This window comes from Rhamphochromis longiceps, linkage group LG14 (genome assembly GCF_057381845.1).
Source record: "Rhamphochromis longiceps isolate RC_006_pf linkage group LG14, R_longiceps_female_GT1.1, whole genome shotgun sequence".
Lineage (NCBI taxonomy): Eukaryota > Metazoa > Chordata > Actinopteri > Cichliformes > Cichlidae > Rhamphochromis > Rhamphochromis longiceps.
In genome coordinates, this window is record NC_140570.1 from 13,509,079 (window position 1) to 13,537,036 (window position 27,958).

Genomic DNA, 27,958 nt, shown 5'->3' on the forward strand with positions numbered 1-27,958 from the left:
GGATGTGAGTGGGCGTTAAGGCGTCTGGGAAGGGATCTCAAAACTGGATTATAGATGGCAGAGAGTTGGTGTCGTAAACCCCCGCCTCTGTTCAAAGATGGTCGCTCACAGTGGACATAGATGGCTTCTTTCACTCCTCTTTCAAACCATCTGTCCTCTCTGTCCAAAATGTGAACATTGGCATCCTCGAAAGAGTGTCCTTTATCCTTAAGATGCAGATGGACTGCTGAGTTTTGTCCTGTGGAGGTGGCTCTTCTGTGTTGTGCCATGCGCTTGTGAAGTGGCTGTTTGGTCTCTCCAATGTAGAGGTCTGAGCATTCCTCCCTGCACTGTACAGCATACACCACGTTGTTAAGTTTGTGTTTTGGCGTTTTGTCTTTCGGGTGAACCAGTTTCTGTCTGAGCGTGTTGCTGGGTCTGAAATGCACCGGGATGTCATGCTTGGAGAAAACTCTCCTGAGTTTTTCTGATACACCGGCTACATAGGGGATGACAATGTTGTTACGTCTGTCCTTCTTATCCTCCTTCGCTGGTGTCTGGTCTTCTTTTCTGTGCCTCTTTGCTGACTTTAAAAACGCCCAATTAGGATAGCCGCACGTTTTGAGTGCTTCCTTTACATGTGTGTGTTCCTTCTTTTTTCCTTCAGGTTGAGAGGGAACATGTTCTGCCCGGTGGTGTAGGGTCCTAATTACTCCAAGTTTGTGTTCCAGAGGGTGATGGGAGTCAAAAAGGAGGTACTGGTCCGTGTGTGTGGGCTTCCGGTAAATTTCGATGTTGAGTTTGCCGTTCTCTTCAATGTGCACGGCGCAGTCCAGGAAAGGCAAACAGTTATCCTTTGTGTCTTCCCTGGTGAACTTGATGTTTTTATCCACAGCGTTAATGTGCGCAGTGAAGGATTCCACTTCTTGTGTCTTGATTTTGACCCAGGTGTCGTCCACATATCTGTACCAGTGGCTGGGTACTCTTCCTTTGAAAGAGCCAAGAGCCTTCCTTTCCACTTCCTCCATGTAAAGGTTGGCTACAATAGGTGACACGGGGGAGCCCATGGCACAGCCATGTCTTTGTCTGTAAAAGCCTTCGTTGTACTTGAAATATGTAGTGGTGAGGCAGAGGTCTAACAGTGTGCAGATCTGATCGGGTGTGAAGTTGGTCCTGTCCTCCAAAGAGCTGTCTTCTTGTAATCGTTTTCTGACCGTCTCCACGGCCTCCGTGGTGGGTAAAGTAAAGAAAAGAAAGAAATAATAAAGAGCTAATACATTTGGAAACATAAATCTGTTGGACTGGTAAACTAATATACTATACGGTATGAAAAATGACAAACATGAGAATTCTGTGTGTTTTCCTTCTTATCTGCAGACTAACAGTCCACAGGTTTGGTGCTCAGACTGATTTGTTTTCTGGAGATGGAGGAGAGAGAGCACAGAGGACAGCAAGGTGGAGGAGTGAAGGAGAAGGTGGTGCAGCTCAGTGTCCAATCAGGAGTGAGCAGTTCTTTCACTGCCTTCATTGCGTTCAACAAAGACAACGGCGAGGCGATCCAAGGACCTCTTGTCCAGAGAAATATTCCATCAAGTTTTTGTTTTGAGTTTTTGTTGTTTTTTGTTTTTTAAAGCAAACACTAAAACTGTCACCCACACCTCTGAAGATAAAGATTACTAATCATAAATAAAGGGAATATTATGACGATGAGGACACTATCAGAGGTAGTTGCAGAATTATTTAACAGAGGATAGAAAAAAAATACATTGTGTCAAGTTCCCTGGTTAAATGGGCTGTCTGTGTAAAAAGCATAAATGGCTGTTTGTCTTGGTGTATTGGTCTTTTGCCAGCATGGCAAACTAGATCAATCTGCTGGGACATCTGATTTTAGGACAATCACTTGCTTTTCCAAAGGACACTGACAACCAGACGTTAGATGCCACAGCCCTGGCCCACGGTATCCCCCCCCCCCATGCATGCGGTGGGCCTTCTGTAGAAAGAGAGCAGCTTAATGAAGGTGACAAGGTGAAAATAGGGTGATTGATGTGCCGGTGCTGTGAGGGCATGTATAACACCACCTACCCAAGTGTTGAATATAAGGAGGCTTTGAAGAATCTACAATAATTGTGTGTTGTTTGTACATGAATCACAATGTGTTACTTCAGAGGAGTGATGTTTTCAGGGGGTTTTTTTCTGCGCTGCAGAAAATTGTAAAACTACTGTGAACTTGGTGGATCTGTCCAGATCTTTGACTGGAAACTATTTCTATGAATGAGTGGTTCAAAAATGTGTAAGTGAAAAGCTGCCATATTTCAGGTCCCAAAGTCAAACGAACACTGAGGGATCACTGAGAGCTAAAAACGGTCTAACTTCTTTCATCTTTAATAAAATGATCAGCGTTGCTGTTTTACCGGGTTTAACAATTAAGTTTAACATCCAGGCATCCATGAAAACAGAGTTTATTCAATTTAACTGAGTTAGAGGTTTGCAGTAAGTTAGCTCGCTAGTTTCCACCTAAACATGATCATCATAAGCAGTGTTACCAATTCATACACTGGTTTATCATCTAGACTTTTTGTCTCATGCAGCACCATGATCAGGTCCAGTTTTTATTTCATCTTTGATTTTTCAGCTGCTGTGCCTGAGCAGCCTCCCAGAGACCCTTTGTTGCAGTTAGTCTTCCTCCAGAAGCCATCTGGCTGCTTGATCCAGCTCTGGCTGCTGCACCGGGAAAGAGCAGTGAGGAGGTGGATTGATAAATGAAATTCATAACAAAAATTCATAATGGACTTTTTCCATTTAGGAATAATAAAAATCAGCTTTCTTTTTAATTGCTATTAACTGACAGTCAGATAACCAGCTTTTAAAAACATATTCATAAACACTTTGCAATCAACAAAATTTACACAGAGGTTATAGATGAAATAAAAAGTATCACGTGTTTTCGTGTTTATAACTCTGTTATTGTACATATTCTGTGTTATACATCATAATCATTCCAGTCTCTCTCTTTTTTTTTTTACTGTTTTAATCTTTATAAAACTCTTATTTATTTATTTTTGTGATTTCTGCTGCCCTATTGGTCTGGTCTCTCTTGAAAATCTGAAAATGTGATATTCATAATAAAAGGATTTAAAAGTTTACTGCCAAAAATTATTAAACTTCATAACAGAAATGTGCTAACTGGCTTGAAATAGATTGAAACTGTTATGAGATTGCTTCAGGGAGCAGACATGACACCGTCTTTTAGGTTTCGCCATCACTTTGTATTATGCCATTGACTGTTCTACAGTCAATGGTTAAAACACTCTACTCCAGCTACATGACGCGCAGCTGGAAACACTTCCCGCAAGACGAGCTGCCCGAGATTCACAGAAAATGTTACATTTTTGTGATTTATATCGTTATCAGGATGATAGAATTCTTATATCGGGATATGAGATTTTGGTCATATCGCACAGCCCTACCTGAATTTGGTTTAAACAGAGTGAATCACACCTGCTAAAAGGTGTGCAAGGCGCCTCAGGAATCCTTACATACCTCTAATGACCCCCCCTGAAAAAAAAAAAAAAAAAAGAGAAAGAAAAACAAAACTCCAAAAATTATTCAGTCTTTTTATTAATTAAAAAAAGCAAGCCTCCATATAATCAAATGATTACATTGTAAAGAGGAATGATAAAAGTGACAGCACTGGGTAAAGTGTCTCAGATGAACTTTTCTTTCTATCAAAATATAAGCAAGAAAGAAGGAATAAACATACAATGAAGTATCCCGACTTTACTGCCAACTCCATACATAAGGCATCACAAAAAAAGAAAAAGAAAAAAGGCACTGCGCTTCCACTGCCTGACTGACCTCAAACTCCCCCACACCTCCGTGACGAGCTCTGACGGACTGAAACGGGAGAACACGTTTAATGTTCGGATACGTCTGGCCACCTTCTGCGTGCAGCGGCGCACGTGTGGTCAAACAAAAAGGGGGAGAGGCGCAGAAGAGTATAAGAAAGTCAAACAGAGGTGGTTATCGTGTTAGAGTTGCCAATGCCACCCAATGAACCCACAATCCTCTGCTTTTAGGTGAATATCGCAGAAAACAACAGTCCCATGGGAGGCAGGCTCTAACATACAAAATGCTTTAAAATATCACTGGTTAAAAATATTTATTTTCTCTATGTAAAAGAAAAGAAAAGCACATAATCTCATGGTTTTTATATATGATAGTCTCCTTTTTTTCGGTGCCTCTCGAAATGTTACCATTCTTCTTTCAAATGAACAGCAACGTCTGCATAAAAGGCTAACCCCCTTGTCAAAACACAAAGGTAAACACACAATTGTACCTGCGATGCCAGTTTGTTACACCAAATAAAAACTTTAAAAACATTTTAGATATTTATTGTTGCTAGGAAACGGCTACTGAATCAGCTCAGAGAGAAAAGTCAGCGTCCATTTATGTCTCAGCCTACTCTGAGTGTTTGCACTGCAACACACACACGCACATGCACGCACGCGCACACACACGCACACACAAAACTGCTGTGGTGTGACACCTTAAATCTGAGGCTAATAAAAAAAAACAACAACATTTAAACAAAATCAAATGACACTCTTGTGCATCTAATACTCATGATTTAAGAATTTAGAGCGGGTGGGATTCTAGACCAATTCGTTCATTTATAAATGGGAGGCTCTTTACACTCCCCGGAAAGCACAGGGCTGAAACAATTAGGATCGTGTGAGGATCTCAAAAAACACAAGCTGTCTTTCCACAAACCAAAGTAAGGAGGTGTCTCTATTGGTTTAGTAAGATCTACTGAGGTAGAGTTTGCCTCATTTTCTTCAGTTAGCTGTCGCTGTCAAGGTGAACCAGGTTGAGTACGAACACAAGGTTTAAAATTGATTCATTTGTTTCTTTAAGTCAGTCTAGACCAAGGCAGACGATAAAAAAACGTTAAAACTACTACTGTATGTGCACAAAGTGAGGCCAGGTTTGAGGCTCTTTAACTCCAGACATCCTGTGAGTAGCGTCCCTTGGTCATCAGTTTCTTCACGTAATCTACAGCCTGGGTGCGCGTCATGACTCCCACCTGCTCCGCAATCTCGTAGAAAGCCGTCTGCACGTCTTTAGCCATGTTTCTTGCATCTCTATAACAGGAAAGAAATGACAGTGAGCAATGCATATAAGACAAATAAGACAGAAGTTCTTTACTGTACTTTCACAACTATTTCACTAGGAGGCGCCACATTGCTAAAGAGAATCCAGGCTTGCATCACTTCCATGTAGTGCAGAATTCCTGACTGGCTCCACAGTGTGAAAGTTCACCTAACGAGCTAACATAGTGTTTGTTAACAGTCTGAATGGCCCAGGGGAAAAAGCTGAAGGTTTGGGACCTGATTGACCTGACTGACCTGAAGGCAGCAGGTCAATCAGGTGGTGGGCGGGGTCACCTGTGATGGCCATGGTTTTTCTGAAACAGGAGGATTTGGTGATGGCCACCAGAGTTGGCTGAGGGCAGGTTTAATTACCCTCTGCGCAGCCTTTCTGTTCTGAGCAGTAGAAGGTCAGCTTATTCTCTGGACACTGAGGAAGTGCAACTGCTGCTGGGGCTTTTTAACCAGGGAGTTTGTGTTGTGTATCCAGGTGAGATCAGCAGAGATGTGGGTGCCCAGAAACCTAAAGGTGGACACAGATTCCACCTGTCGCTTCGGTTTTAAGGACGTTCAGCATTAGGTTATTTTCTGAGCACCAGCAAGACAGTTCTCCACCGCCGCCCTCTACGCCATCTCATGTCCATCAGAGATGAGCCCAACCACAGTGGCATCTTCTGCATACTTTAATATCACACTCACTCTCTCTCACACACACACACACGTAACAACTGAAATCTGGTAATTACCCGCAGATGTAGATATGAGCGTTGTCCGTGTGAATCAACTTCCAGACATGCTCCTTATTTTTGGTCAGCAGATGCTGCACGTACACCTTTATTTTGAAAAAACAGAAAAACAATGTTTATATGTGCGCGTCAAAAACCTGCACAGAAAACAGTGTATTTATCTACAAACAGCTAAACAACCAGACAGAACTGAATGCAAACAATTTTCTTGGTAATCTGGGCTGATCTGAGTAAGATTGTGCTGTGATGAGTTTAATCGGGAAGGTACTCAAGTCTAGAATCCTATTTGTATACGTTTGTAAATTGGATATGGCGAAAGGGACATTACACTGGAAGAGAGGAAACGTTCACAAAAATCATTACTGTACTGTATCAATGTGTAACGCTTCTTTCTGTGTCCTGTTATAGTTTTATGTTCTCTCCATGAAAGTAAGTGACATCTGTATATTTAGAAGCAGCTAGTATTATGTTAAGGTGTTGTGGATGTTGGCTTGTGTGTAATGGAGCCATTGTGCTCGCCGATCTGATGCCATGTCACGTGTCGCGTGGGTACACTAGGGTACTGAGACTGATGCTAACGGGGATCCCGATTAAACTGATAAATCAAATGATTTTCTGCTATCTTAATTTTTCATTTTACCAAAGAAGCAGTTCACATCAACTACTAACAGACAATCCAGGTACATTTCCCGATTTTGATGTAACAAGACATTGTCAACAGAGGAAATCTGATATAATGCACCACTCCGAGTCTCGTAGGCAGCTGTACCTTATGGTCCTGGTCTCTGGAGAAGGCAACATTCAGCTTTGTTAAGACTCCGTTCTTCTCTGAGCCTTCGAGCTCCTCCTGGTAGATGTAGTCCTCGTTCTTATGTCTGCAGCCGAAATACAGCACGGTCTCTCCAACCTCTTTTCCTATAATCAGATGACAGCCACAGAGCAAAGCAAATGTTAATTAAAAATGTTCCTCTTCCTAGCTCACTGCGTGCGTATGAGGCATTTAGGGGACATCCGTACATAGATACTGACAGAAAGTAACCTTGGATACACTCTCCAGGTTTGCACTAGTGATAGATGATAGCGCAACATGCTAATATAGATAGAAATTCCTTACTATAACTAGTTCATTCATCAGTTTCTTGTCAAGGTTAGACGACATTAGTCCATAAATACCTTGCTGTTTGAGCCAGCCTCTCTCCTGGATGAAGCCCATGAAAGGAGCAATTCCAGTCCCAGGGCCGACCATGATCACCGGGTTGGTGGATTTGAACGGCAGGCGGAACTGAGACTTGCGGATGTACATGGGGACGGTGGACTTGTGCCCATTGTCCGTGACCAGTTTGTTTTTCAGCCAATTGGTCGCAACTCCCTTGTTGGTGCGGCCAGTCTTGGTCTCGTACTCGACCACGACGGCGCAGATGTGGATGCTGTTGGGATGAACCTGCATAAAAGAGAAGAGTTAATAACAGCTCGCTCCTAAAAATCAGACTGCTTATTCAATTCCTTAATAAACGTTAAAACAGAAGTATATGACTTTAACTCCTTCTATTGACTGCAGAGGAAATGGATTTACTTTTGAAGAGGAGGCGATGGAGTAATAGCGAGCCTGGAGACGGGGCAACAGCTCACACAAGTGGTCGACAGGAGGCCTCAGTGACGGCATATCCTCCAGCATGGCGAGGATGTTTCTGCTGGCATCCAACACCCAGCTCTGGTAGAGGGCCTGCAAATAAGCAGAGAACAATTCATATGAGCTTTGTGATCCAGCTTCTGTTACATTAACTTGATAACAGCTACTCTAACACCACCACTAGACCTGGGGGGAATTTTGCCATGTGACAATCAGCATGAGAACGGATTCTTAGCTAGTGACAAACTCAGACACTAAAAACGCGGACTGAACAGAAGACGAACACTGCCGTCTGTGAGAAGACGTTGGGGAGGGCTTAATCATGAAAATGAGATGGCCAAGGAAGATTGGGACACTTTCACAAGTGAAAATATAACTTCGTTTGAACCAGACGACTTGCAAATCATTACCACCCAAGAAGCTATTATACAAACAGCCTTATATACCTCTCTCTGTCAGTGTCTTTGAACTGCTTTGTTCCGTTTTGACGTTTTTATGCAGAATTCAATAAAATTTGAATTATTTAAAACAAAACAAGAGTGGGGTCAAATTGGCCATCACATGCAATACGTTTCCTCGAGTTACGCTGACATAGACTCTTTCAGACTGAAGGCAATCTGTCTGCATTTATAAATTAGGCAGCAATCATTTGCAAACCTTTGATAATCTGAGAGTGACTGCAGTCACACCAATGCAGGAAAACAAACAAACTACGCTATTGTCCAAGTGGCTACAACTGCTCGAGTCTTTTGTACTTCTCTGTTAAGTGCTTTAAGTCCCGTAAAACTGTGGTGGTCCACAACCTTTCAGTACGAGGACTCTGACACAGCAGACACGGAAAACAAAAGGCACTGCTCACCCCGCGCCCCGTTAACCAACTGCGCTTGTCATATAGCGTGCTGGAGAACGTCCATGTATACCGTCTCCCAAGATCCGTGGACTGCTGCTGAATATTTAACTCTGGACGGTCAGGTCCAAGCTCTTTAATTCTTTTCTTCGACCGACCAGGCTTCAATTAAAACTCAGCCTCAGACCCTCATGACTGAAAAACCTTTGGTCTGTCCCTGGACTCCCGCTTGTCCGGCGTCCGCACAAGGAAGTCAATAAATAATTATATCTGCAAGAACTTAACGCAACGATCTTTGATTACAAAATGGATTCTGGGAGGCACGTGCAGGCAACCACACATGCTGTATGCCGCCACTGCCCCGAACCACCAACTACCACCCATTACTGACCTTGCCCTCGGGTGAGGAGGAGGCCATCTTGCGCATATTCTCCTGGTCTTTGGGATCAGAGGCATACTGCGCCAGCTCGTAGAGGACGTTGGTGCGAGGCGGGTGAGTGATGTCCAGGTAGTGAGTGAGGGCCGTGCGGTAGGTGGTAGGGCAGGGGAACGGATGCTTCTTGTTGGACTCCTCTGAAACACAAAACAGCAAGGACACTACTCTGAAAACACTTTAATGGTCAACAGCTAACAGAAAAAGATTTAAAATGTATCTGGGCATCTTCAGTGGATTTATGGGTTCATCTTTCTACCACACTAGTGGTAAAATAGCTTTAAAGTGTGGTTATAGGCCAGTTTTTGTTGTATTAATAAACTGCACGTGGTCTGAATGAGCAAGTTTCACATTTGTAGCCTTATTACTCAACTTTCAGTGATAACGAGCAGTCTTATTCACCACAACTGACCTTTATAACAACAGCTAACTTAAGTATTTATACTACCGCTAAATTACTGCTATTACATAATATAACAGTACTCCTGTCACTCAGACATTAAGTGAGCTGATACAGCAAGTTTGAATATCAAGGGTAGATTTCACTAGACTGTGGGAGGGACGAGCTGGTAAGGTCAAGGTGCTTTGGGTCTGTCAATGCCATACCATCAAGGTTATTAAGAGAGATAACCACATCAAGGTCAACCCCAAGTATCTGTCCCAGCTTGTTCACCAGCGCAGAGTCGTTTGTGGGAAAAACTGCAACGTGGTCTCCGGACTCGTATCTGAAATGAGAATGAGAAAAAAAAAAATTCAGACTTTGAGCTGAATTCATAAAGCTAAAAATACATCAGGGCTGTGCACATCGTTGCATGAAATCAGGGAGATAAAGGTTTACTAAGCAATGATCCCATCCAGCCTCACCTGATCTTGGAGCCTGTGATGTCCAACTCCAAATGCATCAGATGTCTGTCACCAGCTTTATTTAGTTTGCGGTTGACAGTCACTAGAGCCAGGAAGGGGTTTTTGGAGTCAAAAGGCCTATGAATAAAAGAGCAGCACTTAAGTATTAAAAAGATTTATTTCTAAGAGAGTAAAAAGTTTAGGGTTGGGGTTTTTTAACCACTAGAGGGCAGAAAGGGTCACTTGTACCCAGTCTGGAGTTTGTCATAAATGCAGGTGAAATGCCAGCAGTGAATGATCGGTCTCCATTGCAGTGATTAGTTTCTGCTACGATACTCACGGCTTCTGGACCTCAAAGCTCTTCAGGCGGCCGATCTCTCCAGTGTACACTTTGTTCATGTTGATGTCAGTGTGCTCCTTCAGCTCGTACTGCCGAATGCTGAGAGACAAAACAAACTACAGTTTGCAAGCTGTGCACACGCGGAGACATAATTCAATATGGAGTGAATCACAGCAAGTCATCCTGTGTTTTGTCTTTGTAGTTTCTTTTTAGAGATGCAGCAGGACAAAAAACAGCAGGCAGGACGAGAGAAAGGTAAAAATGTCTCAAGGCAACTGTTGCACAATTGCAAAATCAAAAGTCTGAAATAATGAAATGATGATGCATGGCACAAACTGTCCCTGAACTCACCTTGATTCATCTCCTGAGGCTTCCACTCCAAAGTGCTCGCAGACAGCCGGCCAGAACTGCTCTCTCCATGAAACAAAGTCCTCTTCCAAACTAAGAGCCGAAAAAAGCATTATTATTTTAAAAAGGTTGATAAAGTCTTCAAATGTGCATCTTAAATGGTCTAATCTATCTCAACCCCCAATAAGTGCTGCACCACCCAAAAATGTGGAGCTCACTTCTTTTTAGGCACGGAGGATCCATCAGTCACTTACTTGCCATCGTCATCTCCCATACCAAGATCAAAGATGCGTGTTGCTCCCAGCTGCTCCAGCCTTTTGTCCACATACTTCCCCATTGCATTGTAGTGTTCATACGTCTTGTTGCCCAAACCAAAAACCTGAAAACAGACCGGGACACAATGAAGAGTGGCCAGTACCCGGCTTTGGTTCAGTGCCACAAAAATAACACGCTCGAAATAATCCCGTGCAACTGTGAGATCACTGCAGATGTCCGACCGGTTTTCTACTGATGAAAACCAAAACACAGGAATGTGCAAAAGTCTTGAGTCACACCTCACTTCTTCGTATTTTGCAAAGAAAATGGGAAACAAGTGCAGGAAGTGATCATCAAAAGTCATGACTTCCAGATACTGTTCATCTGCTGTGGATAGTTTTTAGGCATGCCACTTCCTATTTTGTCCTCCACTTGACCTGCTCCCTCAAATTGCACACATGGCAAAATATACACAACAGTGAAAACAAGAAGTTCGTTACAAAAAAAAAAAGTTTTTCAAATTTTTCACTCAAATGAGGACATCGAGTCCCAACAATAACACAATGTCACACATGAACGGCATGACGCAAATCCAGGCTGTGTAGCTGGTGACTCAAATTCCAAGTATCATCATCGTCGTCATCATCTCCACTTATTATTCTTTACTTTACAAAGGTCAGTTTATAACCTGACTGGGCTTTCCATCTTGACAGTGTAGCACGACTGGTAGGAAGTAACAGTCCAACATACGACAAACTTCACCGATCTTGCCCAGCGTCCATTTCACTCTCTGCGTTGTACTTTTTAAAACTTTACTTTCAACAAAGAAGTTCTCCTGAAGTCGCTTTTAATTTGACAGAATTTACACGCACCAAAGTTGAGCATAAAAACTCACAGTGTAGTTTAATCCGGAGAGATCCTCATCATCGTTTTCCTGCAGCCAGTCATAAAAGTCCTGTGCATTATCAGTTGGGTCTCCTTCTCCGTAGGTGGCCATGCAAAAAATGGCGAGTGAGTTTGTAATCTCAGACAGACGGGACAGTTCCCCCTGCAACGAGAGAGAATCGGAGACGCTGAAGTTTAAAATGGATGCAAACACTGATTCTCAATAAGCAGAGATTACATCCAACTGTGACTGGAACAACTGATGTGATGAGGTGTGTACATGTTTTATTTATCTAGGAAAGAGAAGGTTCACTACAAATCGTTAAAATCAAACATTTCATGTTTGAACAACGCAGAATAACTGCATTTATCCTCACTGTGCTGTGCATTTCATTCACTGGCAATACTTACCATGCTATACTCCTCTGGATCAGCAACCATTCCCTTCATGCCGTAACGCTGAGCGTCTTTGGACAGCCTGTTAGCAAATTCCTCTGCTGTACCCGTCTGAGACCCGTAGAACACAATGATGTTCTTTCCCTGCACACAAAGATATGTACTCATCATTTACATTACATAATGTAAATGCATTACATCACGAAGTATGTAATCTATTTAAATCTACATAAAATGCATCCTTAGACCTGCGTTTGAACTATAGGACTTCTGCATGAACATCCCCATGTGTAAATCTGTGCCATAAAATAAACTGCCACCTTCAGGACTGCTGAGACAAAAACGGGGGCAAAGTTAAACCTCAGTGGGGGCCAAAGATCCTTCCTGCCACCACGGTGGTATCTGAACTATTCTCTTCAAAAACCACATCAGCTAAACCCCAGCCTTTGCTCAGCTCTGGCTACAAAACAGTTCCACAAAAGTCAAAACATTGTTTGGAAATCAAGAGCTTAATGTGGTCACATCAGCGGGGATACCATTACAGTTATTGTATGCTTCATCCACTCCGCAAGAAGGCAACAAAACTACTCTGCAGGGCCCATAAAGATAATTATTAGCTGGTGAATAACCACAACATTAACTCTGCAAGTCTGGAGCTCACGCGTCTATACAGTGTTATTTTAAAATATATCTGATAAAGTAGCATTACTTACGGTTTTCTTCATTTTCTCAATGAAACTGGTCTCTCTTGTGGTGGGTGTCCTGGAAGAGATAATGAAATATTACAATTACAAATAAGCAGAGACGACAATCCTTTTACAAAGGTTGAAGACCATTTAGCAGTAACAACCATTGCAAAGAAGTTGATGGAGGAATTACAGCAAGTTTTCTGTCCTCCAAATGGCTGACAGCTGGAGAGGTCAAAGTACTTTTTGTTTTTTTTTAAGCCTTAGTTAAATCATCAGCTGCCCACGTACTCTAAACCTGAACTGAATCAACATTCACGAGCATGACCTCATACATCTAATAGGTGGGTACAAAGATTTGTGTAGCAGCCAGAAGCTTTGGATGTTTGGGACATGAGTGCAAAACCTGCTGGAGACAGGACATTCATACAGTCAGTGGCCCCTTTGTTAGGTACACCTTGCCAGTAGCTAGACCTGTTTTTGACTTTAGAACAGCCTCAATTCTTAATGACATGGTTTAAAAAAAAAAACAAAACAAAAAAAAACTGGAAACTTGCGCACAAGTGAACTCACTGTTATGTTCAAGGAACAGAAGAGCAGCTGAACAGGTGTACCTAATAAAGTGGCAGATGAATGTAGGTTTGCACATTGAAAGATTTCCGATGTACCATGTTCTGCCTTAACCCTTGGATGCACAACCTACCAGTACCTACACTCTTCCACGAGTCAAAAATGACCCCAAATAGAAACAATGCATTTTTCTATAAACTCGGTTGTTATTCTTCAAAAGCTTTAAAACGAAGAGTTGTGATATTTTCATATTTGAGGTATTCCTCATAAAACATGATTGTGACATGAGGCCCTTTGCATTTTTATTTATTTTTTCATTAATTTTAAGAAATTGCAGTTTTTGTATCACTTTTGTATGCTTGCTCGGCATATACTGCAGAAGCTGGGTCTTCTCTCTGAAAGGCACAAGTTGTTCAGCCACTGTAACACAATCACCGAGCATGAATTTCTGCCTGCAGTTGACCAAGAACAGGTCCCATATGTAGCAGAAAGCTGCCATGTGGTTTGTTTTCAGTCCATAGGCTCTGGTCCTCTTGTCATCAAAGTGCAAGAAACTGCAAATATCTTTAAATCTTTGAATTGATATAGTGGCCTTGTACAATGGGTTATGCAGAGGACTCCCAAAAAGCACACCGACTGGTACATCCCAGTTCGTCTCATTTCCTGCAAGGATGGTCAATCAAATGAAGGCCAGGAGCTTATGTTTGATTACATTTTTCCGCTCTTTTCCCCTGTCTGTGGCTACTCTTCGTGCCTCCATGTTTGTGCATGTCAGCACCTCTTCTATTATGTTATCAGACATGAACATCTTCCATGCATCTATTGGGGAGACAGTACTAGACCCAAGTGCAAGCCCTGGCCGACTAATTCAGAATATTGTGGCTAGAGCAGTAAGAGGGGCTCATTCTGTTAGACTAAATATTCATTTCCTCATCAGAGGACTCCTCTGTATCTGACTGGCCTTGTTCAGTGGGGGGGACAATAGTCTTTGTCCTCTATATCTGAGATGTCAGATTCTGAGTCAGTGCCTCCGATGGGCTCTTCATCCCATCCGTCCTGGATCATTTGTAGGCCAAGGTCCACAGCTTGCCTCATAGCAGCCATGTTACTTTAAATATTAAAAATAAATAAATAAATAAATCAGAAAGGACAATGTTTGAAATGCACAGGAAACTATAAACAGGGCTGCACATAAATGGTCCGCAGGTGCGCATTTGCTGTCAAAATAAAAGACGCGTACCAGATAAGAAGTTAGGATGCTCGTTTGTGTACATTAGATGTTCTGGAGGAGGACAGACATTTGTTCAGAACTCTTAAAGATGTCAAAAAAAGCAAGCTCCGTAAGCAATTACTTTGGTGTTCCTCCACCACAAAAGAGGCACATATTCTCTGAATTTCCGGGAATACTTTTATTTTGACAGCGAATGCGCACCTGCGGACCACTTATGTGCAGCCCTGACTATAAATCATGTATGTTACTGTGTAAAAATTAATTCCTGATCCATCAGAAGTGTAAGTGGGACAGTCAGAGTTGCTAAGAATGAAAGTGCTTGGGGTCATTTTTGACCCCACTTGTGGAAGAGTGGGGTAGTGATACAAAAACTGCATTTTTTTATAAATTAATGAAAAAATAAATAAAATGCAAATGGCCTCATGTTACAAACATATTTTATGAGGAATACCTGGAATATGAATAAATTACAACTTTGCATTTTAAAGATTTTGAAGAAAAACAACCCATGGGGTAGGGCTGCCACGATTTGTCGACTAGTCACGATTACGTCGACTATCAAAATCGTCGATGACTGATTTAATAGTCGACGCGTCGTTTGAAACTTTGTACGATCACAAAAGACGCAGGAATAAGTGGCAGGATTTAAGAGTGTAATAACGGACTGAAACAGAAGATGGCAGCATTGCATGTACAAGGATGTCAGCTACCGTTAAACCCCGAAGAAGAAGAAGAAGCAGCTGTGTCCCAGAATTCATAGCGCGGCCCAGCGCAGTTTCCAACAATGGCGGCAGCTAGTTAGTTTTAATGTTACTCTTATTATTCTTTCTGGGTCACAAAATAAACGTTTAACATATTTTCAGGCGAGAATGTAGCTGTGTAAACCTCAAATATCTGCTCAGTTTATCAGGACACCACATATTTTCAAAAGCGCTCCGACGTTTTCGGAGACATCTGTTACCCACTAGCTCGTTAGCGAGCCGGGGGCTAGGTCACTAGCGCCGTGAGAACACCGGACTCCCCGCAAATCGTTTTCAAACCCACCGCCGTCTTTCGCTACTCAGGTTAAATATATATGAGTCACTTAGATAACTTAAAATGTTATTGTTTGGCTTTTTTTTTTTAGTATTTTATTTGTTCCTGAGTAAATCAGTTTGTCTGAGATTAAAGTTATAGTTTTTACACAGCTGAATAAACATCAAGCAGACAACTGATTATCAGAAGTGTGAGATGCTCCAGAATATACTCCAGTGTCCTGTTATATTTTAGATAGCAAGGAGTTTATTAATCTTCACCGAAACAATCTGCAAATTTCATTAAAATTCAATAAACTATCATCTTGTCTTTATTTTTAGTTAGCACAGACCTTAAACACTTAAAGTTGTAAGCTAATGATAGTTATATAAGAGCAGATGCTGCTGGTGCAATAAGCTGTAGTTTTACGTCTAATGGATGATGATCTGATTAGTCGACTAATCGCAAAAATAATCGGTGACTAGTCGACTATCAAAATAATCGTTTGTGGCAGCCCTACCATGGGGTCATTTTTGACCCCACGTGTGCATCTAAGGGTTAAAGGATGACTCTCGGAAGAGGATTGGTCCAGCATGATACACAAACATACGAAAACGAATCTGTAAGTATGCTGCCCTGCCCCGAGTCAAAAATAACATCAACGCAACACAAAAACAGGCGGAGAAAAAAACAAAACAAAAACAAAACTAAAAATATAGGATCCCACATGCTAAGGAGAATTTGGTTTATCATCACAAATGAGTCGAACATAATGTATTAAAATGACTTATTACAGCAACAGAATTTGAATTTAGTTTGAATTTAATTGTATTTGCATCGCATATTTAACAACAACAACAACAACAGGTGCCTCGAAGTGCTTTCTATTGTAAGACTCTACAATAATGCAAAGAAAACAGAAAACCCCAAAAATCACTTGACCCCCTTTGAGATTTGGCAACCGTGGGAAGGAAAAACCCCCCTTTAAGAAAAGCCTCTGGGAGGCGCGGCCGGCCAGCATCTAGACTGAGCTCGTCACTGAGCAAATATTACCTACGGAAATAGGGAACGATTATACACTTAGAGCCTACAGGTGGATACTGGGGTAGTGGAGGTGTTGGTAAAACACCCAACAACGCAGGGTGGCAGAACCACTTAAATACTTTGAGGAGAATTAAGTGTGTATGACACTCAGTGCAGCGTCACTTCACTCGATTACTTAAAGGCTTCTCATTTCTGTTTCATACTGACTATTTTTAAAGATGGGGATTTTTGTTTTACTTAAGGACACATTTTTTAGCTTAGTAATGCATTTACTGTAAGCTGACACAGTTTAAAAAGAAATGTTTCGCAAGTCTTCACCAGTCTCAGTTGATGCAATCCTTACATCAGTGAGAAGGCAATTACACAAGCATTGCTCAGACCAATCATCTGTAGACCCACAGATGCATTCATTACACAGTGCTCAATATATAATGTGTTACAGCAGATGATTTAAACTCTGGGTTCATATTCACCAAGTCAGTCACTAATGGACTGAAACATTTAAAAAAACAGCAGCACGCAGCAAAATGAAAGGCAGCACAGCTTCATTCAGCATCAAAGCCCTGAGTGGACATCTGCACTGATAAAGGAATACGCAGGCCACACATGACTACGAGCATAAATACTAATGCAAGATGAACACACTGTTCGATTTCCATGATTCAGGAGGACAAGACCTACAGCAAAGCCATTAACGCTGAGCAGCAACATATTGATTTGACAAACTCTATGACGTAAGACAGGTTTCCAAAGTACACTGTACTCCCAACAAAGGGCACAAAAAACCCAATACAACCTCAGTGAACCTAACCCCTGCAGTGTGTGTGGGATTAACGTTGAACGTGTAATTATATATTAAAGGAGAAAAAAAAAGTTTTTCCTCTGAACCAAATTGCTGATCAAAATTAAAAACAAGCCTTTGCACTGAAGCGAAACCCTTCCTGACAGCTTCAGCAGGATCCGTTAGACGTGTTATCAGTTCTGAACCACCCGCCAAAAGGAAGGATTTCTGTGTGAAATTGCAAAACAGCAAGGTTACGGGAGTTCAAAGTCAATGCAGCGCCCGGTTACATTATAATACATCAGATATACACACGCAGCAAAGGCTGTGACTATGAATCAATCTCCCCACCCTTGTAGCCTAAAACACAAATGATATCAGATAAAATGAGACGATCAGGATCAATCACCAACTGGTGTGGTGGATTTACTAGCCAGCTGAGGCGTAGCCTCAGAGCCTCGACCATATTTTAAGGATGGCCGTAGACACTCACTGCATCACTTTCAACCTCTTCCTTAACACAATGACGATGACTTGATCCAAAGACCTGCCACCGATTTTCACTCTTCAGTGAACATCTCTCAGGTTCGGTGTCAGGTCTTTGCTGGATTTGCTCCATAAGAGATGCTGTACATCTTGTGTAGATAGGTATTGTTTAGACACACGTCTTTTGTTTTCCCACTTACCCAGTACTCTCAGATTTTTAACACAATGCAGAGCACATGTGCCAATTTTTAGCTCTTTGAGAATCTGTCAAACTGTTATTGGCATTTTGTGCAGAGTCAACTAAAGAAATGGGAACAAAACTGGTTCTTTGTGAAGATGTCTACCACGTGTAGACAACACTGGCTCATCCCTTATTATGCTTACAAACAAAAAACATTCCTCTGAAAATGGTCAGAAACAGACACTGGATTGAAAATGACCGAAACCCCCCCAAAAAATCTTGAAAAACCTGGACAACTATCGCCTGAGACGACAACAAAATAAAATGCAAGGAAGTCTGGCTTCTTGAGCCACGGGGCGATTGTGGCTCAACAGTTGGGAGTTCGCCTTGTAATCGGAAGGTTGCCGGTTTGAGCCCTGGCTTGGACAGTCTCGGTCGTTGTGTCCTTGGGCAAGACACTTCACCCGTTGCCTACTGGTGGTGGTCAGAGGGCCCGGTGGCGCCTGTGTCCGGCAGCCTCGCCTCTGTCAGTGCACCCCAGGGCAGCTGTGGCTACAATGTAGCTTGCTATCGCCAGTGTGTGAATGTGTGTGTGAATGGGTGGATGACTGGATATGTAAAGCGCTTTGGGGTCCTTAGGGACTAGTAAAGCGCTATATAAATACAGGCCTTTTTTTTTTTTTTTTTAACCATTTCTTGTGTCAAAACAAACCTCCAACCTGCTGCTCAGTAATTAGCTGCACAAATAGAAATTAAGATAAAGAACCAATCCAGGAAGTTTTCCCCTGATCTTGATCTTATGACGCCACAACCAATGAATGACATGCATTTCCATTCCTTTCTATTTAAATGTGCCAGTAACATGGAAACCGAGCCGTATGCAAAGTTGATATAAAGAACTAAAGCAAACAAGACTGTAAATGTGCAAGTGACCTGTGCGGTAAAGGGAAAACAAGAAACAGAGCAGCCAATAATCAAATTGGACTCGCAGTCAAATAGATATTATCTCCGTCTTACATAACCTCCAGAAACAACGTATAGCTTCTTATAGCACTCGCTTTAACGTCTTGAAACAGACAGCTAAGCTTTGTGTGCAGAGATTTAACTGAAAACAAGCTACTACTCAGTGCTTACAAATTACTTCCAAATGTGGTCGGTGCTATCAGCCTAATCAGCAGGCAGCCAGTGGCAAATGTTACAAAAAATGTTACATCATCCTTCAAGTAAGCAGTATTAAAAACACACTGCATCATGCTTTGAAGCAGTAAATCAAACATGTCACTGACCTCTCAGCAGCATCTCTCCTGTCCTCTGGCAGGGAGAAGACGCAGCCCATGGCATGCAGCCCTGTAGCTCACCACTGCCACTAGCACTGCTGGCTAGGTAACACCGGGAGCCGCCACGCTCGAAAAAAATAAAAAAAATAAAAAAAATAAAAAGGGCAGGACGGTCCAGAGGTGCGAGATGGAAAAGTAACACCAGCCCAAAAAGTCAGAGAGATATTTACAGGTTTGTAGAGCGGCCCGACTTCCCCTTAGACGCTTCAAACACAATCTGAACTCAGCTTCTTCCTGTACTGCTCTGTGAAACCAGCAGCTCTACACAACTCCACAGACACACACATGCACGAGCACAGCAGCTTACAAGCCCTTAGAGTGTCTGGCAACCGCTGAGAACACAATGGTGGGAAACTGACTTTCCCATAAAATCCAGCCGAGCTGCAGACCCACACGTTTGACTCACACACAAACACACTGAAGCGATCTCGGGCTGAAAATGCCTTCCTGCTCATCCCCGCCCCTCTTCCTCTCCAGCCTCAGAGGTGTTCGGAGCAAAAAAGTCCAATCTGAGAATTTGGCTGGTTATCAGAGCAACTCTTCAGTGGACCACTAAAGGAGAAAAGAGAAGGAGGAGGGGGGGGGCAATGAATGGTATGTTTTTCCCCTGAAGTATCCCCTACCCCCACCTAACAGGAGGAGAGAGGAAGGGGGGGGGGGGGATGTCATTTCCATGGCAACCTCATTTATCATAAAAGGATTTCATTTGTGACATGGCCCTCCAATGGTGGAACAAGCTCAGAGCGCACCCACACACAAACACGCACCCACGACGAGGGGAGGGTAAGAAGCAGCGGTGGGGATGATTTAAAAGAAAGAAAAAAAAACTAACTGTGGACAAAGAATGGATTGCTTGTCTTCAGCCTCAACTTTCCACCTTTGGAGAGGGCTCACAAAAGGGAACTTGGCGCGCCTGCCTAGTTCGTTCTCCAGGGAACTTTCAAAATGGGTTCAGGGCCAAAAACAAAAGCACAGGAAAGAGACAAAACTACGCCCCCTTCATAGCAGTTAAGCAATCGCTGCCCCTTTAAGGGGAGGAGAGACCAGCTTTGAGGGTTTTAGGCCCGCCCTCAACAAAAACATGTTCTCCAGGGGTCATTACCTCCTTTCCAACCAAATTCCTGCTTTAACACAAATGGTCAGGATTTCCTTTTGCTTCATTTTCTTATTTTTTTTCCCCTTCACCAAAAAATAAAGTAAAGAAAAATAAAGCTTATGCCTGGAAGTGGACGAAAAAATAAGAATAAAAATTAAAAAATGTGGCCAGTGCAAGGCAAGTCCAAGCCTCCATTACGCCATCATGGGGGAGAGCAGAGTGAGTAGTCTCTACAGAAAATGAATGAGCCTTCCCCAACAGCTGTGGTCGGATGGAATCACTTTAACTGTGACCCTAACTCAACTGGATGTAACTTGAGAGGAACGCCCACTCGTGGTCTGCACAGGCTTGTACCTGGAGTGAACAGAGTGGGGTGGGGAGGGAGGGCTCAGAAGAGAAGCCAGACAGAACGCCTGGGTGAGTTTATGGGAGGACAGAAACTGTGTGAAAGGAGAGGGTGAGAGAAAACAAAGGTCACGAGTAGCGAAACATTTACTAGAGAGTCCTCGGCTGCTCTACAATACATTTTTTCTAGGGGTGGGTTTTTATAATCGATTCATCGATTAAAATCGATTCATTAAAATCCTGAATCGATTTTTTTAATATAAATTTCTCTCTCTCTCTCTCTCTCTCTCTCTCTCTATGTGCAGATACCGAGTACACAGCTAATATCAGATTAAAGTATGTGAGGAAGTGGCTGGAAATCATCCTGTGAGAGGAAACATCAGACACCTGAACTACAAACCAGGATAATAGCTTATCCAGACTTAATCCTGGGTTTCCTGTACTAGGAAGGTGGTTCCCTTCTTAGCAGAGTATATCGCTATAGAGCCCTCCCGCTCTGGAGTAGATTATGTTGCAGATTAGAGAGCAACAGGTATGAAAATCCCACCTGCAGACCAATCAATTCTCTAGAAAACAGAGTCACTATTCGTAGAAGACCCCTCAGAAGCCTGCGAAGAGAACGTGTCAAGTTTTTCAGCTGCATCTAAGGTTTGTGTTTTTTCTGTTGGCAGCAAACATTTGATCATTTTATTTTACTATAAGTATATGATCCTACAACAGGACATCCAAACTGTACTTGCTGACATGTCAAATTTGTATGTAGAGTAAGCCCATTTGATATATTTACTTCCAAGCCCTTAAAAACAGCAGCGAGTCTGCAATTAAGAGAATAAAACTAAAACTGTCAGGAGGTTATGTCCTAAGTTTCGGTTTATAATCATCTGGAAGCACCACGTTTTCACTTATTCTTTTATTTAAAATATCTGTTAGCCCTTTCATGCATGAATTATAACAACCTCAATCAGGATTTTTTTTCTTAAGCAAAGTTAAAAGATTTTTTTTTTTTTTTTTTTTTACTTTTAAGATGGGACAGTAAGCTTCAACGTTTAAATGTATGCAGTTTAAAGTTTGAGACATCTAATGCGCAGCCGTCACCTTAGAAATCAAAAGCAGCACAGACAACGCACTCTGCCATAAAATAATTAAACAGAATTAAAATGCTTATTTTATTGCTCTGTACACTAGCAATTCATCTCTTGTTCTTTTTACAACAGTGTTGCAGTTTTTTTATACTCTTTATAGATTTTTAATCACCATCTAATAACATCTCTGGAGCAGGTGGCGCTCATAGGGATCGTTTTCTGCAGAAAATGAGTCATATGTGAAACACCCCTTAAAAGTGATTACTTGGTGCAACACCACCCCGGTCATGTGAACGTGTAAAGGTAACCCTGGGTTAACTTAGTGATCTGATAACTGGCTTCGTTCTACCTTAATTGACCAGGCCTTATTTGGATCAAACTGAGAGTCAGTGAATGGATCGTGTATCGACCCATTGTAATTGACAACCAATCAAGCTTTCTGGGTCAGCATCATACCCACTTAAAATATACCTGAAGAGATGTAATAAAAAAACTAGAGATGGACCGATCCAATATTACGTATCGGTATCGGTCCGATACTGACCTAAATTACTGGATCGGATATCGGAGAAAAATAAAAAATGTAATCCGATCCATTAAATATCACGAAAGCACCTCACAAAACTTGCAACACGCCGTAACTCACCTCAGAACGTTAGCAGTCGGAGCAGTATGCATCACGTGATAGAGCGGCTGTGGCATGCAGGACCTGTCGGTGGTCTGGATAGCATGCAGAGCTTCGCTAGCAACCTGGCATTTCATCTCCGACAAAGTTATCCCCGAGAGAAGTAAAGCAAGTGTGTAAGTCCATCTCTGAATGTTTGTAAAGCATTCCCACGTTAAGCTTAACAAGCGACTGCCTCTCGCTCTCCGGCTGCTACTTCAATCATGAAACTGCTTAAATGATCAGCTGATCGGCTTTTCTGTCGCGAGTCCGTGTCTCTTGTTTGTTTTTGGCCCACTTTGCACCAGAAAGAGGAAACCAGCGGCTGAACAACAGCAGAACGTTTAAGCTTGATAAGCTGTTGTTAGAATTTATTTAATATTTCTTTCTACACCAGGATCTTTTTTTATGTAGCTGACGCTGGTAACTGTGCAGGGGCGGATCTAGCAAAGTTTAGCCAGGGGGGCCGATAGGGCATTAACAGGGAAAAGGGGGCACAAAGACACACTTTTCTTTCTTATTCTCATTTAAAATGTCTAGCTTTTAATAAATAATTATCTGACACCCAAAGTTTTAATTTGATGTAAAATGAATAGAAGTCCATTACTGTATATAGTAACTATTAAGTCTAATATATATATACCCTAGTAAGCTATAGTACTTTTTACTTTGGGAAGGTACCATCTGTGCAGTCTGCAATTTTGTTGAAGAAAGATGTTGAATCTATTTAATATTTCTTGAAAAATAATTGATTTCTGTGCATTTTTTTTCACACTGCATCAAATTAAGGTTGATTACGTCGATTAAGCATCATGAGGTGGCGCGTGAGGGGTGGTTCCTTATTTTTTATTTATTTCTTTTTGTTGTTGCTGGGAGTTGGAACCCTATTAGTTAGGTTGCTTAATATTTACGCTAAGTACTCTTTAAAATACCAGAATAGGGAGGATGGTGTAGGTCTAAGTTTATTAGATTGATCAGTATTGCTGAACTATGAAATATTTTTTTTGTATACAGGTATAACAGAATAGCTTTAGTGTAGTTGTTGTTTTAAACTTGAGTATGAACTTGCAGACTTGCAAAATGCAGCAAGATATTTTAAAAAACAGTTTTGTTGATTAAAAAACACTATATCGGATTCATATCGGTATCGGCAGATATCCAAATTTATGATATCGGTATCGGTATCGGACATAAAAAAGTGGTATCGTGCCATCTCTAAAAAAACTAACTAAAAAAGAAGCCTATGTTTAATCTTCATTTTCACTGTGCATTTGTAAATTCATATCAATCTTTAAATGTTTAGAATTAGGTCTAAAAAACAATAAGTTACTAGATAAAGATTAAAAAAACAAAACAAAAAACAGATGGCATATAACACAGATAACTTATGCAATATAGTCAAACACATTTTTTGCCAGGTTAAGGTGATAAGAAGCTGAAGTCTGCCAACACAAGACACATGATTAGTTTAAAGACCAAAGGTTTATCCACCAGCACAAATCATCTGTGTGTCCCAGTAAATGTCCTCGTTAATGAGCTCATTCAGCAAACAGCATCAGACCCAGTCCCTGGATACATAAATGCAACTGCAGCTAGAAAGAGCAGCAGCTCTTGATGAGGACCTGCCTACATATGACGCAGCTTGGCTTCTGAAAGCAAACTTTGACTCACGAGTGTCCAGCTGTACAGTTTAAATGTGCATCTACGCATGAAGATAATTTACAATACAGCACCATTACCTCTACAACAATTTAAAACTGTGACTGAAGATAAAAATAAGCTATTGAGCAGATCTACTAAAGTACCCCGACTACTCCCGTTTATGAGCTTCAACTCGTTAACCTCATGTCATGTGTTCGCGTCCCAGATGGAACCTGAAAGCTGATGGATACTCACGGTGTGTCGAGCTTTTTGAATTCGGGAATGGGCTCAGGCTTCTTACGGGACATGAACCAGTAAACTACAAAGCCGACAATGACGGAGAACAGCAAGAGGTCCATGGTGCTGAAGAGAGATGCCTCTTCATCCACTGCGGGCTCGGTGTGGGTGGTCTCGGGGTCCATGTCTGGCATGTGGGTCCTCTGCGTGAGGAAACACAGAACACAGCTAAAGTGAGAAAAAAAAAAAAACAATACAAAAAACAAATAATTGACTATTTTTCCTGGTCATAAATTTATTTTTTATGTATTTGGGGTGGGACATCATTCAGTTACTGTTCAACACACCACAGATTTCACAGATTTAGATCCAAAACAGCCCATTAACTACAGGCCCATGGTTTACAGTGAACATGTCACTGACATGAAGATGCTGCTATCGATCTGTGAAAGTCACATTTTAAAACAGGCTGCATGTTAAACTCCAAATAAACAAAGCTTATGAAGGCTAATGCACACAGACAACACCCTTGCTAACATATGTAAGCAACCTGCTATGCATTATAGCACACAATGACACCTTGTGTTCACACAATAGTAGACAACTACGATTTGCATTTGGCTCAGGATACTCTGGCACTGTAAACCACCGCCTTCGGTGCATGAGGAATTTCTTGTCGTGCAGCAACAGCACCGGCTCTTTTCATACCGAGGTCGAGAGGACCCAATGCTCTGAGCGTTCAGGTTTCAGTTTGGTTCACAGACCGAAAACAATGACACTAAGCTTCTTTGATCCTCTAAGAAGGCTAATGAACAGCTAGCCCTGCAGACATTCACTCAGTGCTACCATGCACACTAAACTACACCAAGTCACTGGTTTATTAAGCAAACTATTTCATGGGCAGCTCAGCCCTATTACAGTGTGTACAGGAGTCACGGTGATAAAAGTCACATGACAGCCCAACATAATAAAAAACATTATCAACCAATTCCTAAAAAGGATTTTTTACAAATCTTTAAAGTATTGTAGTGTGATTGCATCTAATTTAATCTCAGATAAGTTCATGTGAAGTTAGGAAACTTCCAGTGAGATGAAAACATCAATTACATAGATAAATTAATCAAAAACTGATGAAAATTCATCGAAGACTAATGAAGATAAAATGCTCCAAATGATCCACACCCTTTAAAAACACTTGAAAATATAAACAATCCACATATATGGATGTTTTCCAAGATATAAAAATATATAAATCTTTGATTGTTTAAGTAGAACTAGCTAAAGGTCTTATTTTAAATAAACTCTTTCAAACCCTTTTAGTGAACAGGTTATTCAAACAGGTAGCGTTATCAGAAGCCAAATGTCACTGAGACTATACAGAAAAAAACAAACTCCACAAGCAGTATCCAAGTTAAACACCCCAGAGGCACCCCTCCAACAACATAGTGACTTCCTGGGAGGATCAGAGAACTCAACCTGAGAGCAAAACCCACGCCTTCTCTCAACGTCACAGTGAGTTACATAAAGGTCGATTTATCACAAAGAAAACGGTTACCTAAAAAGCTACTTTCAGCAGCGCACTTAGTGACAAAGTGTTGCAACAGCAGGTAGCTACGCATGTTTGGCAACTTTTTTTACTTTAACTCCAGCTTCCCTTCCTGATGCAAGCCAGGAGAAATTTATGTCTCCTCCCCAGCTTAAACTTATGCTCTTTCACTTGTTAGGTGTGTAAATCCCTACATAATGGAGCCACATAGAAAACTCATGCCAATTTGCTTCAGGCTAAAGACACGAGAAAACAGTGACAATTCACCAAATATGACTAATAACTCATAAAATCTCTAAACATCCACGCTTACTTGTTCCTTGCTCATTTCTACAACTGCTGAGTAAGCGCAATGTGGAAAATGAAGTTACACATTTGGATGAACCTATTCTCATATTTAGTCTAAAAGCTTTACCTTTACTCCCAAAAAGTGGCTGCTGCCCACTCCACTCAGTGTGTAAGGGGAAGGGCCACATATGCTGACCCAACACTCTTACCCTCAAGTTACAACACAAACCGGTGCCAAGCCCTTACCCTGAAACCATGTATTAACCTTCAACCTGGTAAAAAGCCAGACAAAAAGTAATTTTAAAACCAGGGATGTCAAACTAATTTTACATCATGGGCTACATACAGCGACTTCAAATCAGCCGGACCTGTGAAAATCCCCTTTCTGTCAGTGTAAAGAAGTTTAATCCATCATATAGGAAAAGTTCAACAGTACATATCAGTTTTTCTACGTGATAAAGAAATACTGCTGTCTCTTTGGGCTCAATTCACAATACATAAATAAAATTAACAGAAAAAGTTCTGTAGCTAATCTCTCAGAATGTTTTATTATCAAACAAGGTTTTTCTAAATCTCAAGTTTGTAACTGTGGATCTACTGTGAAAAACAGATAGTAGGAAGGACTGAAAACGGAAAAGTTAAAAAACTGAACCTCCACATTTTGTGTCCTCCTTCACACTAGTGGGCCAGATTGGAGATTTGCGGGGCCGATTCTGGACCCTTGGACCTTTTATTTGACACATCTGTTTTTATAAAAGAATGACGACCTAATCTTGGTATTTATTGTTAGCTTTACTTTCCTGTGACAGAAAGAAGACATCTACAACTCACAAGGAGCCAGTTCAGTTATTGCGTCATCATAGGTGATCTTTTTACACAGTAACTTTCTAATGACCTGCATGTGACTCCTTCAGAGATACCTGTAATGTAGTCATAAAAGAAAACCTTGGGTAAAACTATATGAATAACGCTTTTTATTTTCCTATATCCTCACCCATATCAAACACATGTGCCCTAAAAGATCATTGACTTAGATGATTTATGTGGTTGTTTAAAAGTACAACCACATAAAGTGAGTTGTTAATTTGGGGCAAAAATGTCCAACAACACCAGAAATCTGATAAAAGCGAAGCAGTTCAATGTGGACATCACTACGGTCCAGCTCTTTCACCTAAAATAAATATGCGTTTCAGTCACGAAAGCGTTATCGGCTGTGGGACAGTCCAGATTGACCCACGAGTGTGTGTGTAGTACCACACGTAATGTCACGCTACACACCGGTTATACTAGTTATGAGTGTCAGTTAGCTCCGTTATAGCAGACTTAATCCCATTTTACACATTACAAATAAATAAATAACGATAGAAATAGTAGCCAGCGGAACCGGGCTCTGACTATGTTCTGGAGAGTGACAAAGGTGGCTGTAAACACATTACAGAAAATACCGGTGAACGCAGACACGCAATGGTTTTATAAATTGCACGTTTAAAGATGATCAGATTCTACTTTAAATTGTTCGTGGCTTAAAGATTATACAAGTTGACCTCAGTTTGCGTAACACTGTAGTCGGCTGTAGTCTACAGCTAATATCTGATGTAAAAGCGTAATATTGGCTCTGTCTTACAGGTTTCTAGTGATGGTGTAAGTCCGATATCGCTTAGGTTTGAGTCTCCGCACACTGCCACAGAGCGCTAGTCGACGTAAACCAAATAAAAGGCAAGTTTTCTCAGCATCTTACCTTAACTGCCTCTCTCCTCTTTGTGCAAGCCTCTCGCACAGCTCTCTTCTTCTTTTCCTGGATTTACGGCAGACTCTTGGCGTGCTCGACGCGGAAGGAAACTTTACGCCGTGCAGGATCAAACCAACTCCGTCCTGGAAGC

The 27,958-nt window shown here is 41.6% G+C and overlaps 1 protein-coding gene across 3 annotated transcripts; it reads right to left on the reverse strand.

Moving 5' to 3' along the window:
* Window positions 1–3,579: 3,579 nt before the first annotated feature.
* Window positions 3,580–27,951, reverse strand: porb (P450 (cytochrome) oxidoreductase b). 3 transcript variants are annotated; one of them, XM_085379467.1, is made up of 16 exons: window positions 27,817–27,951; window positions 24,263–24,447; window positions 12,563–12,611; window positions 11,865–11,993; window positions 11,464–11,616; window positions 10,568–10,692; window positions 10,317–10,406; window positions 9,966–10,064; window positions 9,647–9,763; window positions 9,389–9,507; window positions 8,741–8,922; window positions 7,446–7,595; window positions 7,046–7,313; window positions 6,642–6,787; window positions 5,873–5,958; window positions 3,580–5,120 (listed from the first exon to the last, which is right to left on the reverse strand). In XM_085379467.1, exons 2-16 carry the CDS (start codon window positions 24,436–24,438, stop codon window positions 4,976–4,978), a joined length of 2,034 nt encoding a protein of 677 aa, XP_085235593.1. In that variant the 5' UTR covers window positions 24,439–24,447; window positions 27,817–27,951; the 3' UTR covers window positions 3,580–4,975. The 3 variants fall into 3 exon arrangements, with proteins under 3 accessions (XP_085235593.1, XP_085235595.1, XP_085235594.1); XM_085379469.1 differs by lacking the exons at window positions 24,263–24,447; window positions 27,817–27,951 and adding an exon at window positions 19,586–19,674; XM_085379468.1 differs by lacking the exons at window positions 24,263–24,447; window positions 27,817–27,951 and adding an exon at window positions 19,129–19,553.
* Between the last annotated feature and the right edge of the window lie 7 nt (window positions 27,952–27,958).

What these genes read in the sequence shown, in the direction of transcription:
- porb (XM_085379467.1), bottom strand. Translation starts at nt 24,438, where the DNA reads ATGCCAGACATGGACCCCGAGACCACCCACACCGAGCCCGCAGTGGAT. An exon ending in AGCTTTGAGGTCCAGAAGCC is followed by an intron (nt 9,764 to 9,965) that starts GTGAGTATCGTA and finishes TTTTATTCATAG; the next exon opens with GCCTTTTGACTCCAAAAACC. An exon ending in AGGCTGGCTCAAACAGCAAG is followed by an intron (nt 6,788 to 7,045) that starts GTATTTATGGAC and finishes ATCTGATTATAG; the next exon opens with GAAAAGAGGTTGGAGAGACC.